This window comes from Thamnophis sirtalis, unplaced genomic scaffold, assembly GCF_051295495.1.
Source record: "Thamnophis sirtalis isolate CommonGarterSnake01/CBP01778 unplaced genomic scaffold, rThaSir2_p1.2 scaffold_9, whole genome shotgun sequence".
Lineage (NCBI taxonomy): Eukaryota > Metazoa > Chordata > Lepidosauria > Squamata > Natricidae > Thamnophis > Thamnophis sirtalis.
In genome coordinates this window covers 64,170,843-64,188,636 of record NW_028261389.1, presented here as the reverse complement: position 1 = coordinate 64,188,636, position 17,794 = coordinate 64,170,843, and the positions used below count along the sequence as shown (strand labels likewise).

The window sequence follows — 17,794 nt, the reverse complement described above, 5'->3', positions numbered from 1 at the left end:
GGGGACTTTAATCTACACACCTTCCAGTTGATAGATTAAAGAACACCGTTCTATGCTATTAACATCCTATTCCTAATTACTTTCACGGCATGGTGGTCCTCCAATTCCACAGGGTGTTCAAAATGTATAAAAGGTAAAGGTTTCCCACATATGTGAAAGTCTTTCCTGACTCTAGGGGGCAGTGCTCATCTCCGTTTCAAAGCTGAAGAGTCAGCGCTGTCCGAAGACATCTCCATGGTCCTGTGGTCAGCCTGACTAAACACCAAAGATGCACAGAACGCTGTTACCTTCCCACCAAAGGTAGTTCCTATTTTTCTACTTGCATTTTTACATGCTTTTGAACTGCTAGGTTGACAGAAGCTGGGACAAGTAACAGGAGCTCACTCCGTTACGCGGCCCTAGGGATTCGAATTGCCAAACTGCCAACCTTTCTGATCGACAAGCTCAGCATCTTAGCCACTGAGCCACCGCATCCCCTTTCAAAATGTGTGCAAAAATGTAATTCATAGGGCCTTTCAACGTATTTTGCTCTGTGGGTGGTGTTGTCTTTCTCACACCTTCTCACCCCTATCATAGGGCACACCTTCAAAATGGGAAAAGGCAGAGTAAGGCTTAAAAGAGCAAGCTTTAAAGCTGTCACTTTATCTCTTGAAACTTCACAGAGTGCAGCAACAAAAAATGGCCCATGTGTTTAGTTCCATCAAATCTGCAGAAAGGGCCGCAAAAGATACCAAGCCGCCAGATGAGGTTTTTTTTTTATCAACCCAGTTTTACTCACCTGATGTTGGAGGTACCAGCTGGTGTAGTTTCTGCATAGCAACTCCTCCAGGGTAATTGAAGTGGGACACATAGAGCGATGCTCCTGAGTAAGCAGCATTAGCAAAAAGATGTGCTATAACAAACAGAGTGCCTAATTTGTATAACCATGATTTCTTGTAATTGTTTAGACTGTGTAGAAAAGAAAAATAGTGCATTTAGTGGGAACAATATATTCAACTCCAAAACACATCTGTTGAAAGATAACATTGAATGAATTGTAGGTGTCATTTTTGTATTGTATTAAACTTGTTTACTGTCAGAGGCGAGAGCCCTGGGATTACGTTTTACATACACAAACAGTTTTCCTTTGAAATTTGCATTTCCATCTTCAGTTAAAGTGTGGTTCAGCATGATATTCAAACCCTAAACTGTAATTAACCCTAGCTCTAAAACACAGGTCAAAGTCAAGCTGATTTAGAATACTATACATTGATCTAGTCCATTTATTCAGGTTGATACTAAACCCTGATTAGTATTAGAATAGAAATGAAAGTAAAACTTTGCAATCTTGGAAGAAGTTCAAACCTTCAGTGCAGAGGTCCCCAACCCCTGAGTCACAAACCTCGTTGAGAACCAGGCAATGCAAGTGGAGGTAAGCATGCAAAGCTTCATTTGTACATGCAGCTTCATTAGGTTGCGCACACAAAACCATCCCCTCCCCCCCTCCACCACTGGTCCATGGAGCCAGAAAGGTTTGGGACTGCTGTTTTACTAGACTTTAAAGAGCAACGGGGGGGGGGGGGGGGCAGAATTTACTACATATAATATGCAGTAACAAAACGAGATTTTTTTAATGGGGATTTTTTGTTTCATCCTTTGTAAAGACAGAGGTTAGTTGGCTGTGGTTTAAAATTCATAGGACTAAACAGCTTGCATATTTTCTAATCCAAAAAGGTCATGGGAAATGTCACTCTTCATCCATTTTACATCTCATTCACTCTCATCAGGTCTTAAGGCCAATATTAAGTGACTGGTGCCCTGAGGGAATGACAAAATAAGGATCTTTTATTCCAAGTCAGCCTTTTCCAATCTGGGGCCCACAAAATGATTAAGATTTCAATTTAAGATTAAGATTAAGATTTAGTTTATTTGTATGCCGCCCTTCTCCGGGAGGGACTCAGGGCGGCGAACAACTCAAAAGGGGAAAAGGGGATACAAACACAATACACGTAATTAAAATACACAAGAGTCATACAGCCATACAAGTCGAGAGGGGAGGGGAACTCATCAACCCCAGGCCTGCTGGCACAGCCAGGTTTTGACGGCTTTCCGGAAGGCCTGGAGAGAGGTGAGGGTCCGAATCTCCGCGGGGAGTTCATTCCAAAGGGCCCGAGCTGCTACAGAGAAGGCCCTCCCCCAGAATTCCGACCAAGGTTGTTTGGACAACAATGTGATTGGTAAACTATTCTGTTTCCCCGAAAATAAGACCTCCTTGGATAAGAAGCCCAATCGGACTGTTGAGCACATGCACTAAATAAGCCCTCCCCAAAAATAAACCCTGCCCAAAAATATTGCAACACAGCAGCAGCCATGAGGTGACCACACTCGCCACTTCCTGCATCTCAAAAATAATAAGACCTCCCCAAAAATAAGGCCAAGAGCTTATTTCAGGGGGTCAAACGAAAGTAAGAACCTGTCTTATATTCAGGGAAACATGGTAGCAAGTGATGAATAATGAAGTCAAGATCTTGAAACAGTAATTAAATATAGTATGTACAAGTACACTTACATTCGCGAGCAGCCTTTGGCAGCCACTATATTCAAAACTGGAAAGGTGTATATTATAAACCGCAGCTCTTTGTGTGGGAGAAAGGAATACAGGAAAATAAAACCAAGTGAGGGTAGAATTAATGCCCAACATCTTCGGTCTACTGCTCCTAGTGGTAGAAATACAATACTGCAACCCAGAGCGCGAGGCAAGGCAGAGTAAAAATACCACAAAAAAGGCGAGGTCTTTAAAAAAGACAGTTAAGGAATTTTTTTATTATTAAAAAAGGCTATCTGAATTAATAATTTTCTCAGTGTGGTACCTTCTACATTTCTAAAATTGTCTAGAACATTATAGAGCCACTTGAAACTTTCTAGAAAAAAAATACCACTTTTTCAATGTTTTCTTATGTTTTTGTTTGTTTGCTGCATGAATGAGCTACTTTATCATACATAGCATTATAAAATATATCCAGTGAGATACAAAATCACCTCTTACATTTAGTACTTGTATGAGAAAAAGTAAAAAGCGTGTATGCTAAACATAAACATCCCCTGTTCCCAATTACCTCACCTCAGATGCCCCTAATTTGTCACTGAAGAACTCGTGACCAAAGTCTAGACTTTTATGTAACCAACAAAACCACACAATACATTGTGTGACGAGAATCACAGATTTAGCAGAATTCCATTGTTTGAGATACAGTGCATTGTAGGTTAACATTTTTTGAACTGAGGTACCTCAAATGAGCAAACCTAAGGATACATTCAAAATTTGGAACCCATGACATCAAAGGGAGTGAAATTTGGGGGATTTGGTTACTAGCTGCTGCTGCTACACCGCTAGGCTTCTGCTGGGATTACATGATCTTCACTTTCAACATTCTGTGACAGTTTCCCAGTCAATCCCACAACATCCCACACCTTCTCCAATCCAGCAGCAATCACCTGCTGCCAAAGGAAAGGAAGGAGAAAGGAGCCTCCACACACTTTTTCTAGATTATGCCCCCCCCCATGTGTGCTCCCCCTCTCTGTGCCACCTCTCAACAACTCCTCCCTGACTCACACAGCACTTCTCTCACACTCCCAGTCACGCCCTTCCCAAAACATTCTGCTCACCCACGAGACCTCCCCAACCAATATGGCACATCTTGTGAAACCCGATGTACCATATAACATATTTTTCTGAGTATAAGAAGCCCCGCAAAAGAGGGCGAAAATCTGGGGGTTTGGGAGGCCTGCAAAGTGCTCCTGGAGAGAGTGAAAAATAGGCCCATTTTTCACAAAAACAGTGCTGTTTTTGCCCTCCTAAGCCTCCTGCGGGCCTTCCAAACTCTCTGCACGGCCCCTTGGGTTATTTTTGCAAAAAATGGACCCGCTTTTGAAAAAAATGGTCCATTTTTTTGCTCATTTTTTACCCTCTTCAGCCCCCAGGAGCACTCTCCAGACCTCTCAAACTTTCTGCATGCCCCGTTTTCACAATAAATGGGGCATGCAGAGGGTTTGGGAGGCCTACAGAGTGCTCCTGGGGGACGGGGAGGGCAAAAACTTTTTTTTAAATTGCCTCTTCGAAGTCTTGGTGCGTCTTATACTCTGGTGCATCTTATAGTCCAAAAAATACAGTATCTCATGGCTCTCTTTCCCACCCACCAACTACCACATACCAGTCTCCAGGCCTTGCAACTTCCTGCTGGCTTCCTCAATTACTTTTTCCCTTCAAGCAACGTAAATGAGGAAGGTGGCAGGAATGGGAGGGAGGGAGGAGTGGAATCAGGTGTAAGAAACAAAAATGGCTGAAGACATTTAAAATTTGGTTCCATACAAATTTCAATTCTTGCTATGACAAAGAAGTGATGTGGCTTGGAAAGGATGCAAAATAAAGAGTTTATGACAAGACTTTTTACCTCATTTAGTTATTTCCAGTATTCCTTCTAACATTGTGAATACTGAATTCGTTTAAATTGTGCTACAGAATTCTGTTTCCTCCAATGTTTAAAAGGATACTCCCCAGTTGGAGCTTTTATTTAACACAACATTATACCAAAGTACTTTTCCCTCAGGCCACAAGAGCTGCCCCCAGAACAAAGAATCCAGAGCCACTGTGAGTCCTAAAAGGAGAAAAAAGCCAAAAGTGAGGAGCTATGCAGAAATCACTTAAAATGCCAATGTCAGTTCAACATGCCTTGAACCAATAAATGCGACTGTCATTCCAGAACTGGATGGAAATCAGCCCATTACCTGAAATATTGATTTGACTGCACAGCCTGCAGAATCATAAGGCTGTGACTTGAAAGGGGCTGTAATTATTGTCCCTTCTGCCTGAGGTTAAGAAATACATTGATTTGATTTCATAGGATTAAAAACATGGAGGCAAGGTCTGCCATTCAGATAGGACTTTGGGAAACATCTAAGGCTCCAGTTGGAATTAGCAAGGGAGCCTCTATGTACAACAGGACTGGTTTATTCTCTTTTGTATTAAATATATTGCCATTTACTGTAGGACCTTCTTATAAGATAACTAAGTGCACAGATCTACTTCGCAATTGAAGAACAAAGAGTAAAACCCCACATAGGACTATATAAAGGTAAAGGTTCCCCTTGCACATATGAGCTAGTCATTCCTGACTCTAGGGGGCAGTGCTCATCTCTGTTTCAAAGCTGAAGAGCCAGTGCTGTCCGAAGACGTCTCCATGATCATGTGGCCAGAATGACTAAATGCCAAATGTGCAGGGAACACTGTTACCTGTTGTGGCCCGGCAGGAGTTATTAGAGCTGTCGCCAGACTCTGACAGCAAGGGGACTTATGAGTCGGCCTTGGAGGAGGTGGAGGACCCTGGACAGGGTGTCGACTCCAAGCAGGGCGAGGAGAGTCTGGTTGGCCAGCAGGTGGCGGCAGAGCATTGGATCAAAGGGAATGTTCAGGAAAACATTTGGGAGTTGTATCAGGATGCATGCAGGCGCAGGGCTACTCAGCGTAAAGAACAACGGAGTAACTACAGGAGATGATTATGAACAGCTGATGCTGATCAAGATCCCCTCCTGCTGATAAAAGAGACTGCTGGTGCCACGCCCTGGTTGCAGAAGTCAACATTCTCGTTCTTGTTCTCGTTTGCGTTCTTTTATCAAGCCAATTTGGATAAGTGGCTTGATAAGAGAAGCCGGTTTGCAGTGTTGTGTGAGATATAGGACTTTCTGCCAGAGCTATTATCTTTGTTTATTTGGGCTTGCAGCCAACAAGAGCTTGGACTGATTAAAACATTCTTTTGTACATCTGTTTGGCTTTCGTTACTGAAGGGAGAAGGGGGGTCAGAACAGTTACCTATCCATCAAAGGTGGTCCCTACTTTTCTACTTGCATTTTTACGTGCTTTCGAACTGCTAGGTTGGCAGAAGCTGGGACAAATAAGGGGAGCTCACTCCGTTATGCGGTGCTAGGGATTCAAACCGCCAAACTGCCAACCTTTCTGATCAACAAGCTCAGCATCTTAACCACTAAGCCACCACGTCCCTTTAGAACTGCACACTATACCTAACTGCACACTTTATAACTGCACACTAAACCATAGTGCAGAATTTTCCATCTTTTAAAATGAGATTTAGAAGTAATGTCATTTAAAATTTTGCAATGTAGTTTTATGATGTTTAAATGTTTTATTCATTTTCATTTTCAATTTTGTACATTCACTTATATACTGAATATTTGCAATAATAATAATATAATAATAATTAAAAAAACCCCAACCTAAACACAACTCATCATAAACCCAACCTGTCGCTTTCATACACCCCTTCTTCTCCCCCTCCAACTTTCCTTTCTCCCTCCAACGATCACCCCTCTTACTTCCCTTCCCCCTCCTATCTTCCTTTCTCGCCTTCCTCACCCTCCTTCCCCTCTCATCCTCCTTACATTCCCCTCTTCCTCCCTCCTTACTTCTCCCTCTTCCTTTCCTCTACTTCTCACTTTGGTGCATTTCTCTATTCCTTATCTATTCAGTTACTAAAAATTACGCTAAAAAGAAAAAAGAAGGAAAAAAAAATAAAAAGAAAAAAAGAGAAAAATAAAAAGAAAAGATAAGGAACAACAGTATACAAGTGTATTCTTCTTATTCTATATATTGAAACTATATCTCCACCCACCCACCCACCCCCAATGAACCCCCCTCCCTAAATCCCCAAATTTTGCAATGTAGTTTTAGAAGAGCCCCTTTTGAAGAAAATCCCATTAATTCAAAACCACACTCACCTAACCAAAAAGCCCCTGCGGGAGCAGCATAAAAAAGCATTTTCATAACGGAGAGTTTTTTATTCAATAGAGTGATCAGCAGCATAAGACCCAGGAATAGGCAAAGCTCCGCTCTGAAGACAATTATTGCCAAAGCCGAAAACCAAATAAATGGGCGGTGCTTTTGTTGCATCCAAGATGTAACTGCTAGTAAAACTGATTAACAAATGAACAGACAAATCGGGTATTAATAACTTAGCTTGTTGATCGTTGTCAGGATCTAAATATAGCAAAGCAATTGACAAGCCTACTACATAATCAAAATCAAACTTTCAGTAAACGTTTAAGTTCATGCCATTTAAAGCAAATTGTTGGATCATAAATTGAATCATTGGAAGAGAATGACTGGACATTAGGATGGCACGTGACGTTCTAAAGAGAGAGTGCTGCAGGTTGGAGTAAGGATCTTAATTCAGTTGGGCCAGAACTTTCTGGTTTATTTTACTTTTGCCTTTGGGAGTGGAGATGGTTTCTAAATAATATTAAGCAGGTCGATTTAAATCACGATTTAAATCATGATTTTAATCATTAGTAAAAAAGACTTGATTTAAATCAACTCGATTTAAATCATAATTTTTAAAGAGCAACTGTCCAGCAGCAGGGTTCCAGCACAAAACCGCGCTCGACGAAACCGCATCATCAAGAGGGCAAAAACAGCGCGGAGACAGAAGCACGCTGTAAACGCTAAACCTAAAATTAACCCCTAAACCAAACCTAAACCTAACCCCCCTAAACCTAATCCTAAACCTAACCCTAAACCTAACCCTTAACCTAACTCTAAACCTAACCCTTAACCTAACCCTAAACCTAATCCTAACCCTAAACCTAACCCAAACCCTTAACCTAACCCTTAACCTAACCCTAACCCTAAACCTAACCCTAAACCTAACCCTAAACCTAACCCTAAACCTAACCCTTACCTTAAGTTGAATCGGCTTGCTTTCAAAGCACTATTTAAAGCGCCCTTCTTTCTCCGCGCTGGCTGTTGTCGCCTTGATGACGTCTGCAACGCGGTTTAATCGGGCGCAGCTTAGTCGAGCGCGGTTTTGACGGGTCACGCAGCAGCAGCTCCTCCTATGACTCAATGTTGAGTCACTGACAGTCCCATTCACTTTAATGGGACAGCTGGTGATGCAGCAGTGACGCAACAAAGTAAGGGACGTGGCAGGCAGCAGGTAAGTGGAAGCGGAGGAGCTCCCATGATGGATTGGAAATGACGGGTGCTCTTTAATATTAGAAGGTTTCACTTTCATTTTTACTGCTTGCCCTTCCTCCTCACACTTAAAGAGTCTGGTGGTACAGATGCATTTCTCTTCAAACAATCATACAGTTTGTCGTGTACATAGATTTGCAAAGCAATGGGATAAAGGAATATTCCTGAACTTTGTTTTGATTTACCTCGTGGTTATTGTGAAATTGTGTAAATGTATCAAGGCAGTGCATGTTATCTCAGCATGCAGAGCTTGGATTCATTGAATGAGTTTCCCAAAAATGTAAACATTGCAAAATATACAGCCTCATGCTAAATAACTAAAACTCCATTTCATGCTGAATAATCTAAATTATTAATGTATCTTAAATATAAAACTATATTTTGACAGATTTTTTAGTCCAACAAGCATTCTGTTAAAATAAATTTGATAAAAATAAAAAAAAATCCAATTAAAAATTTAAAAATCTGATTTTTTTAAAAAAAAAATTTTTTTTAAATCATCGATTTTTATCTACCCTGATATTAATCCTATTTGGGGGTGGGGTTTTATGGTTTTGATTTTCAGTAATTGTACTGGGAGACGAGTTCAAAAACTGTCTGTGTGGTTTCCCATTCCACAGCTTGGTGGGTCTAGGCACTCTTGATTTATACACCTCAGTCATAGAGGGCATTTGTGTCTACTGGTCTTCTCATCATTGGCCAAGACAACATCTCAAGCCAATCACAACCTCTGTTGCTACGTATCATTATAAACACTGCTTTAGCATTATTTAGCATCAAGGAAGGTTTTGAAAAGCACGCTCCGTACTTACCAATAGGCAGCGCAAATATGTTGGGGAGGGTACGAGTGCAGTAAAACATCAGGTGGAATTGAGTAGCTGTTATTAGGTAGAAAATCATGGATACAGTAAAACCAAACTGCTTTCTCACTTCTTTGTGTAGCCGCCATAGGGCATAAATCACTGTCAAGCCTAGGGTTGCTCGGACTGATGGCAAAATAACATGAACAACAATGAAAAATAAGGTTTATTATCTGTAATAGAAACAATTAGAGGTAATGTTCACGGTCTAAGTGACTTTGACTATATAAAAGTATTAGAAATTACAATGATTTACCATACAATAAAAAAAACATAAAGAAAAGTGGCTGTATTTCATACCTATCAACTGGGAGTAGAATTTTGACATTTGTAAAAGGGACAATATATAGATGGCTGGACTGGAAAGAAGAGCAATAAAAATTGGACCAATGAATGTTCTCGGGACAACTCCAGGAAATTCATGATGATCATACTGCAATTAAAAAATAAATAAATCTATAGATGTCTAGAAATAGCTGCAAAAAGAAATTCTATAATTTCATTATACTTCTTTAGTTAAGAAAGAGCAAAGGTAACCCATATTAGTGATCAATATGTTTGCTCTAAAATTCATACGGAAGACATCAAGAATGTCATTAGTGGAATAGTTCTGGGGGATATATCTGGAAATAAATGAGGACGTTCTGCAGTTTTCTTGGGAAAGTTTTTCAGAAGTGGTTTGCCTTTACCTTCTTCCCAGGGCTGAGAGAAAGCGACTGGCCCAAAGTCCTCCAACTAGAGTTGTGCCTAAAGATTGAACTAGAACTCACAGTCTCCTAGTTTCTAGCATGATTCCTTAACTACTACACTAATTCTTCCTAGTTTAAAATCTTTCTATTTTGTTACTTCTGATTATGGAAAAATCATGGAAATTTAAATAGTATTTATTTGGAACACCAATTCATAAAATAAAGTTCTTCGCATGATTCTTAGATCATTAGTACTAAATCATATTCAGAGATTTTTTTTCTGAACTGGAGATCAGAAATTCACTATTTGTGTCCACAGATTCAGATCAATTGAGCCGTAGATTGTGCTATTAATTTTTACTTAATTGGAAGCATTGCAGCAATAGCAATAGCAGTTAAACTTATATACCGCTTCATAGGCTTTCAGCCCTCTCTAAGCGGTTTACAGAGTCAGCATATTGCCCCCAACAATCCGGGTTCTCATTTTGCCCACCTCAGAAGGATGGGAGGCTGAGTCAACCCTGAGCCGGTGAGATTTGAACAGCCAAACTGCTGAACTGCAGTCAGCTGAAGTAGCCTGCAGTGCTGCATTTAACCACTGCGCCACCTTGGCTCCTAAAAACATGTTACTCGCAAATTGGGAGATAAATTGAGCAAGATAATAATGATGCCTCCAAAAATCAAAAAGCATGGGGAACTCTTGAGGACTGTATATATGGGTAAGTGGAGGCTACACACGGCCTGTAGATTACACAGCTGTTTTTTTTTTTTAATGCAGTTGGTGAACAAAGTAGTAGAATTAAACACTTAATCCTGGATAATTCCTCAATCAGTTAATCCACAATGGCACAAATTTCTTTTAATCCAGCTAAATGATTAGCTATTGTTTCTATTCCTCTATATTCATGCAAAAATATAAGACAGGCTATAATAATGTTCGGCATAATAGAGTATTAGTATAATTGCCAATGTTAAGATGGGATTGGCTTTGAAAATAAACTAAATTTAAAAGAGAACAATCAGAAAGTAACAAGACTTACCTTAGATAATTCCAGCTTCTCATACAAAATGTCGTGTATAGCTTGAAGATTAAAGCTTTCCTCCACTTTTGTAAATGGGCACACAACTAAGTGAATGAAGGCAACAGCAACGATCAGTAGTAGCAGCCATGATTGTCCTTGGGAAGGTTTCTTCTCAGCCATTCTGCATCCAAAATTCCCATCTACATTATTAGCTTTTTTTTGGGGGGGGGGAATCAGAATGAGAAAAAACGTCTGACGTAGAAGGCAGACATTGAGCATATAGCACAATGAAGATCAGATCTGGATAAGCACAAGCATTTGACCTGTCAGTAAATACTTTGACTTTTTTCCCTGAAGGTTAATGAAGCTAGGTTTAACTGTAGTAGCTGCCTGGCTGCCCTTTCCAATTACACCGCTGCTTTCCTATAGAAAAGGACAGAACAGCAATCTAGAATTGTTCTGGGCCTTCAAACTACCTTGCTCTCTGTTAGGAATATAATCTAACGGTTGGGTTGGCAATATATAAATCATATAGCAATGCTGTAACTGTTTCTTTAAATCATACTGTAAAATGTGATTGGTTGCTGTTTTCCTCAATCGGCCATAAGAGGGAGCCAGAACGACTGTTAGTTCTCTCTGTTTATTAGATGCTGGACTGATCTGGAAGTGCCGTGAGCTATTGTAAGTTTTGCAACTGTTAGCAAACATTGTTAGTACCGTTTACCCAAAAATAAGACCGGGTTTTATTTTCTTTTAGGCACCAAAATAAGCACTTGGGTTTATTTTTTGGAGAGTGTCTTATTCCGCCCCTCCCCCCCCCATGTACAGTAGGCCTTCTGCTTGCTCGTGGCGGGCAAGGCAGGGGGGATGGAGCTGTCCCACGCACCCCACACTGGCTTACCTCAGGGCCCCTGCAGCCAGGCCAGGCCACCCCTGCCTGGCCTTGTGGCAGCAGCCCCGTCCAGCAGAATTCCAAGTGGCTGCCAGGCCATTTCTTCTGCTTCTTCACAAAAGCAACAGAGCAGGAGGCCAAGCGATGTGCCAATGACACAGCCACGAGGCAAGGGTGTGTGTGTGAAGCTGAGGTCCTGCTGCACATGACTGCCGGTGCTGCAGCCATGAGACAGGTGTTGGGGTGTGGATGCCTGGGTGAGGGAAGGTTGTGCAGGTGGCACCCCCCCACACACACACACACACCTCAGCTCATGGCTGTGGCACTGCAAGCAACCAGATGGAATGGGCGGCCAGCCGGCTGTGCAGGCTCTTAAGTAGTGCTTATTTGGGGGGTAGGGCTTATTATTAGCCACACACATACCAGATTTTTTGGAGAATAAGATGCACCTTTTTCCCTCAAAAAAGAGGCTGAAAATCTGGGTGTGTCTTATACACTGAATACAGCATTTCTGACCTCCTGAAACCCCGCCCCCTTCACCAAAATGGCATGCAGAGCCTGTAGGAGGCTTTCAGAGTGCTCCTGGGGACTGGGGAGGGCAGAAATGAGCGAAAAACAGGCAGCTTTTTCCTCAATTCCCCCCCCCCCGGCCCCCAGGAGCACTCTATAAGCCTCCTAAAGGCTATGCATGCCATTTTTTTGACAAAAATTGGGGGCGTTTTTGCGAAAAACAGGCCATTTTTTGGTCATTTTTGGGCATTCCCACCCACCCAGGAGCACTCTACAATCCCCCTAAAGGCAATTCATGCCTTTTTTTAAAAAGGCCTGTTTTTGTGAAAAACGGGCTGTTTTGGGAGGTCTGCAGAGTGCAAAAACTTTTTTTAAAAAATTTGCCTCTTCAAAACCTTGGTGTGTCTTATACTCTGGTTCATCTTATACTCTGAAGAAAACAGTAAAAAATATGCTAAGGCTTATTTTTGGGATAGAACATCTTTTCAGGGAAACAGGGTTCTAATCAAATTACTTTTGCAAAAAGGGACTGAAAAGGCACAAGGTATTTAAACATCATACCACCACCCTGTACTTTCAGAAAACATGTTTTGAAATGAAAATATTTCCCTTTTGATACTAAAAAGTAGACATTGCTTTGGAGCTCCTCCTTCTCCAAGGTTTACCAAGTGCAGAAGCAGTCAGAGGTCAAATTTTGGAAGCACGCTGAAATTTCCCAGCTTCAGAAACCTTAGAACATTCTAGTTTGCCATAGATCCATTTCTCAATACGCAGGAACTTTGGAGGAGAGTGACCATGTCATGTTAGAATTCAATGTAATACAAACACAAACAATAGAACAAAATCAAAGCAGTATCTTAGACATTAAAAAAGCTGATTTCAATGAACTTGAATAGATCTTAGGAAGGATTCCATAGATGAAAATCTTAAAGGGGAAAACTCAGTAAGTTTGAGAAACTCTGAAAAATGTGATTAAAGCTCAGTCCACCACAATACCACTGAAAAAGAAAAATAAGAACTCCAAGAAGAAATCAGCATGGTTGCATAACGAACTCTCTGATAAACTGGAAGACTAAATGGTAAGTATAAGAAGTGGAAAGACGGACACATATCTAAGAGAGAATACCAGCATATAGCCCAAATCTATACAGTTGAAGTCAGGAAAACTAAGGCTCAGAATGAACTAAGACTTGCAACAAATGTCAAAAATAATTTAAAAGTTTTTTTTTCAACATGTAGAAACTAAAAAAAAAAGTCAAGGAAACAATTGGTGCACTAATGGGAGAAGATAGCAAGGAAGTGATGACCAGCAGGGGGAAAGCAGAGCTTCTTAATTCATTTTTTACAACTATCTTCATACAAAAAGAAAAAGCACAACTTACCAAAAACAGAACTGTAAAAGATAGAGTAGGAATACAAATTTAAATAGGCAAGAAAATGATAGGAGAACACCTGTCTGCCCTAGATGAAGTCACCAAGACCAGATGGATTACATCTCAGAGTTCTGAAGGAACTTGCAGAAATGATCTTGGAATCATTGAACTATATTTTTCAAAGCAGTGGTGAAATGCATTTTTTTTAAACTATTGGTTCCATGGGCGTGGATGGTGGGCGTGGCAGGGGAAGGATACTGGAAAATCTCCATTCTCACCCCACTCCTAAGGGAAGAATGTTGTAACATCTCCATTCCCACTCCATTTTGGGGACCAGCCATAGATGTATTTGCCGGTTGTCCAAACTACTCAAAATATCCACCACCGGTTCTCCAAAACCTGCTGAATTTCACCCCTGTTTCAAAGATCCTGGAGGATTGGAGAACTATCAGAGGACTGGAAAAGAGCTATGGTTCCCATCTTCAAAAAAAGGGGAAAGAATAGATCCAGGAAACTACAGAGCAATCAGTCTGATATCATATCTGGGAAGATCCTAGAAAAGATAATCAAGCAACAGATCTACGAACACCTACAAGCAAGCAAAGTTATAACCAGAAGCCAACATGGCTTTGTCAAAAACAGATCATGACAAATAAAACTTATTTCACTTTGACAAAGTGACTTAATTAGTGGATCAGTTAAATGCTGTAGACATAGTGTACTTGGCTCTATTGCTCACCCAGAGCCCTTGTGCTGAAATTGAGAATCCAAAACATTAACTTTGTCCTTTCCCTTTTGAGGAGCTCTTTCTAAACATGTCTCTCTTGGGCATTAGACTGAGTCAACACTGGATTACAGCCAAGAGAGGTGTGGGTACAAAATTTAAAAGGACTTAGTCTCTAGGACAGAAGGGCGGAGTTAACCTATGCTTTGGATTCTCTACTCAGCACACTGGAAAACTACATCTACATGGAGGGCAGTAAGCAGTGGGATGCCCCAAAGTTCTGTCTTAGACTTAGTGCTCTTCAATATCTTCTCAAATGATTTAGATGAGAGCATAGAAGGGGAACTCATTAAATTTGCAGACAACATCAAGCTGACATTAATAGCCAACACCACAGAAGATAGGCTCAAGATCTAGAAGGATCTCAACAGAATTGAACACTGGACCCTATCTAACAAAACGAAATTCAATATAAGAAAAGCAAGGTACTACACTTAGGCAAGAAAAATCAAATGAACAGGTATAGAATAGGTGGCACCTGGCTCAATAGGTTCTTCAACATTTTGAGCCCATTTTGTCATACAGTCTTTAACTAGTTCTGTTTCCGAATCAATTTCTATTAATACATTATATAATCTCTTTATATGCATTGGACTTTGATCTCTAATTTGTTTAAGTAAAGTATCCTGGACTTGCATAAAGCCAATTTTTTTATCTATTTTCCATCTAGCCTGTAACTGCCCGTACTGAAACCATGTTTGAATTACCTTTTCCTCTTTTAGTACATCCAAGGGTTTCAGTTGTAGTACACCTCTTTCTACGGTAAGAAGCTGTCTGTAAGTAGTTACATCCTGTTTCTGTACTATGTTCATATTTTCTATTGCGTGTCTGGGAATAGCCCACATGGGTATCTTATCGTTTAGTTTGTATTGATATTTTTTCCAAACCCGCAGTAGAGCATTCCTTAAAATATGACTTTTAAAATTCTTGTCCACCTTTTTGTTATATAGCAAATAAGCATGCCAACCATATACCAAATCATGTCCTTCAATAGTAAGTATTCTATCATCTGTTAAGTTAATCCAGTCACTAATTACAGATAAAACTACTGCATCATAATATAGTTTTAAATTGGGTAATTTCAAGCCTTCTCTTTCACGCACATCTTGCATTATTTTTAGTTTTACTCTCGGCTTCTTCCCTGCCCATACAAATTTATTAATACCCTTCTGCCATTCTAGCAGGCTTGCATCTTTTTAAAGTATTGGTGGAACCTGGTTCAATAACAGTAATTACGAGCAATATATTGGAGAATCTCTCTCGTAATTAAGTGGACAATCACTTAAATATGAGCCAGCAGAGTGTGGTGGCAGCCAAAAAAACCCAATGCAATCCTAAGCTGCATAAACAGAGGGATAGAATCAATATCATATGAAGTGTTAATACTACTTTATAATGCCTTGGCAAGACCACACTTGAAATATTGCATCCAGTTTTTGTTCGCCACAATAAAAAAATGTTGAGACTCTGGAAAGAGTGCAGAGAAGAGAAACAAAGATAATTAGGGGATTGGAGGCTAAAACACATGAACCATTGCAGGAATTGGATATGTCTATTCTAGTGAAAAGAAGGACTAGCAATGATAGCAGTGTTCCAATATTTGAGGGGCTTCCTCAAAGAAGAGGGGTCAACCTATTTTCCAAAGCAATGGATGGAAACTGATCAAGGAGGGAAGCAATCTAAAACTAAAGGGAAATTTCCTGACAGTGAGAACAATTAATGAATGGAACAGGTTGCCTTCAGAGCTCCATCACTGGACGTTTTTAAGAGCCTGGATAGCCATTTGTCTAGAATGGTATAGGGCAGGGGTGTCAAAATCAAGGGCTGCGGGCAGCATCCAGCCTGCAGGGTGCTTAAATCTGGCCTGCGAGGTCACACTGGAAATATAAAAGGACTGGCCCGCGGTGCCTCTGCCGGCCAAAACCCGTGTGGTCCGTTTTCAGCCTCTCCTGCCTCCAGTAGCACTCTGCTAGCCAAAAACAGGCCATTTGGAGGTCTCCACATGGTCAGTTTTTGGCTGGCATAATGCTGCAGGAGGTGGCTGTCACGTCTCCCACACCCCACCCACGGTTGATCTGCAGAGAACTAAAATGCTGATCCGGCCCTCGAATAACCCATAGTTGGATCTTCTACTTGGGCAGAGGTCCCTTCCATTGTTATTATGCTATAATATTCCATTATTCAAGATAGCTATCGGGGGGGGGGGGGGGGAATCCCTGAATGGAAATCAATGGTATTTATATGGTATGAAATTTCTGCAGTCAGTGGAATGCAAGAGGGATGGCGACAATTCCGTAAACCCTGTACACCCTTAAATATTTTCCCTGTACAATCCCATTGGAGATAATTCAGAAGCTACAGTTCGTCCAGAATATGGAAACTTTGATAATTATTAGATAAACCCTGGTCCATTGGCTCACCTTTCCAATATATGTAATAAACTTGGATTAAGGTATTAGATTTAGGAGCAGGGGAGACACAGCTTGTAGTTTATGCTTAAGTGTGAAACTTGCTGTCTGACCTTGGGCAGGTCACTCTTTCTCAATCCAACCCATCTTCACAGGGTTCTTGTTGTGGGGGGAAAGAGAAAGAAGGAATATTGATATGTATGTTTGTTTGCTGCCTTGAGTTACTTATAAAGTACTAAAGCTGAGATAAAAAGGAAAGAAGGGAGGGAGGGAGGGTTGATTCTCCTCTCATGAGCCTTATTAGATTCTTCCTCCTGCCTGTGGAACAGCCTGTCACTTTACTAGGGGAAGAGAGCATAAAGAAAGCCAAGGACCTGTGGAAAAACTGAACCCACATTCCAGCATATTTCCTTCTCTCCAGGCAGGCAACTTTCCCTCATTATTTCTTAAACAAGACAGAGATTGAAGGAAATTTCAGGTAAATATTTTAAATATCAAAGCGGAAAGGAAAAAATCCTTTTTTTTTTAATTGAGTTGTTCATTTCCTGTCTTTCCCCAACAGTTCAAAAGTGAGACAATGCAGCTGTCTTCTCCATTTGTTTTATTCCCAACCATCCTGAGAGGCAGGCTGAGCGGAGAACAAGAGAGAGAGAATGAGAGAAAAAGAGAGAGAAAAGAGAGAACCAGAGAGAAGGGGGGGGTGAATTCCTCCGTGGGTCTAAGATCTAAGCCCCAGAGCTCACTGTAACAGTGTAATTGCCAAAAAGACATTAAGTGTCGTTAACCTATTTTTTTCGAAGCTTCCTCTCCAGTAACATTATATTACTAACTAGGGCATACAAAACCTTTGCCAGACCAATTCTCGAATGCAGCTCGTCTGCCTGGAATCCACACTGTATATTGGACATTAATACGATTGGGTGAGTCCAGAGGTACTTCACGAGAATATTCCACTCCTCTGCTCGCAATAGAATACCTTATGCCGCTAGGCTTGAAATTTTGGGCTTGGATAACCTGGAACTACGGTCTGACCTAAGAATAATACACAAAATTGTCTACTACGACATCCTACCTGTCAATGACTACTTCAGTGTCAACCTCAATAATACACGGGGAAACAAAAGAAATTCTAAAGGATGACGTCACAAGCCCGAAGAACGTACGTACGTCCACGGCTCAGAATCCTCAGCGCTTCCTTTTGTGTTTTTTTTTTTACCCCTACGTGGGCTTCTCATT

At 40.9% G+C, this 17,794-nt stretch overlaps 1 protein-coding gene across 1 annotated transcript in view; it reads right to left on the bottom strand.

Moving 5' to 3' along the window:
- The window catches only part of ALG12 (ALG12 alpha-1,6-mannosyltransferase), a 28,338-nt gene extending 10,559 nt beyond the window's left edge, over positions 1-17,779 (bottom strand). The window contains exons 1-8 of the mRNA XM_087722156.1: positions 17,631-17,779; positions 10,610-10,803; positions 9,181-9,313; positions 8,833-9,006; positions 6,769-6,963; positions 4,531-4,634; positions 2,549-2,772; positions 779-948 (exon numbers count right to left, since the gene is read on the bottom strand). Coding sequence (XP_087578282.1) covers positions 779-948; positions 2,549-2,772; positions 4,531-4,634; positions 6,769-6,963; positions 8,833-9,006; positions 9,181-9,313; positions 10,610-10,771 — 1,162 coding nt within the window. The 5' untranslated portion in view covers positions 10,772-10,803; positions 17,631-17,779. The remainder of the gene's footprint in view (positions 1-778; positions 949-2,548; positions 2,773-4,530; positions 4,635-6,768; positions 6,964-8,832; positions 9,007-9,180; positions 9,314-10,609; positions 10,804-17,630) is intronic.
- Between the last annotated feature and the right edge of the window lie 15 nt (positions 17,780-17,794).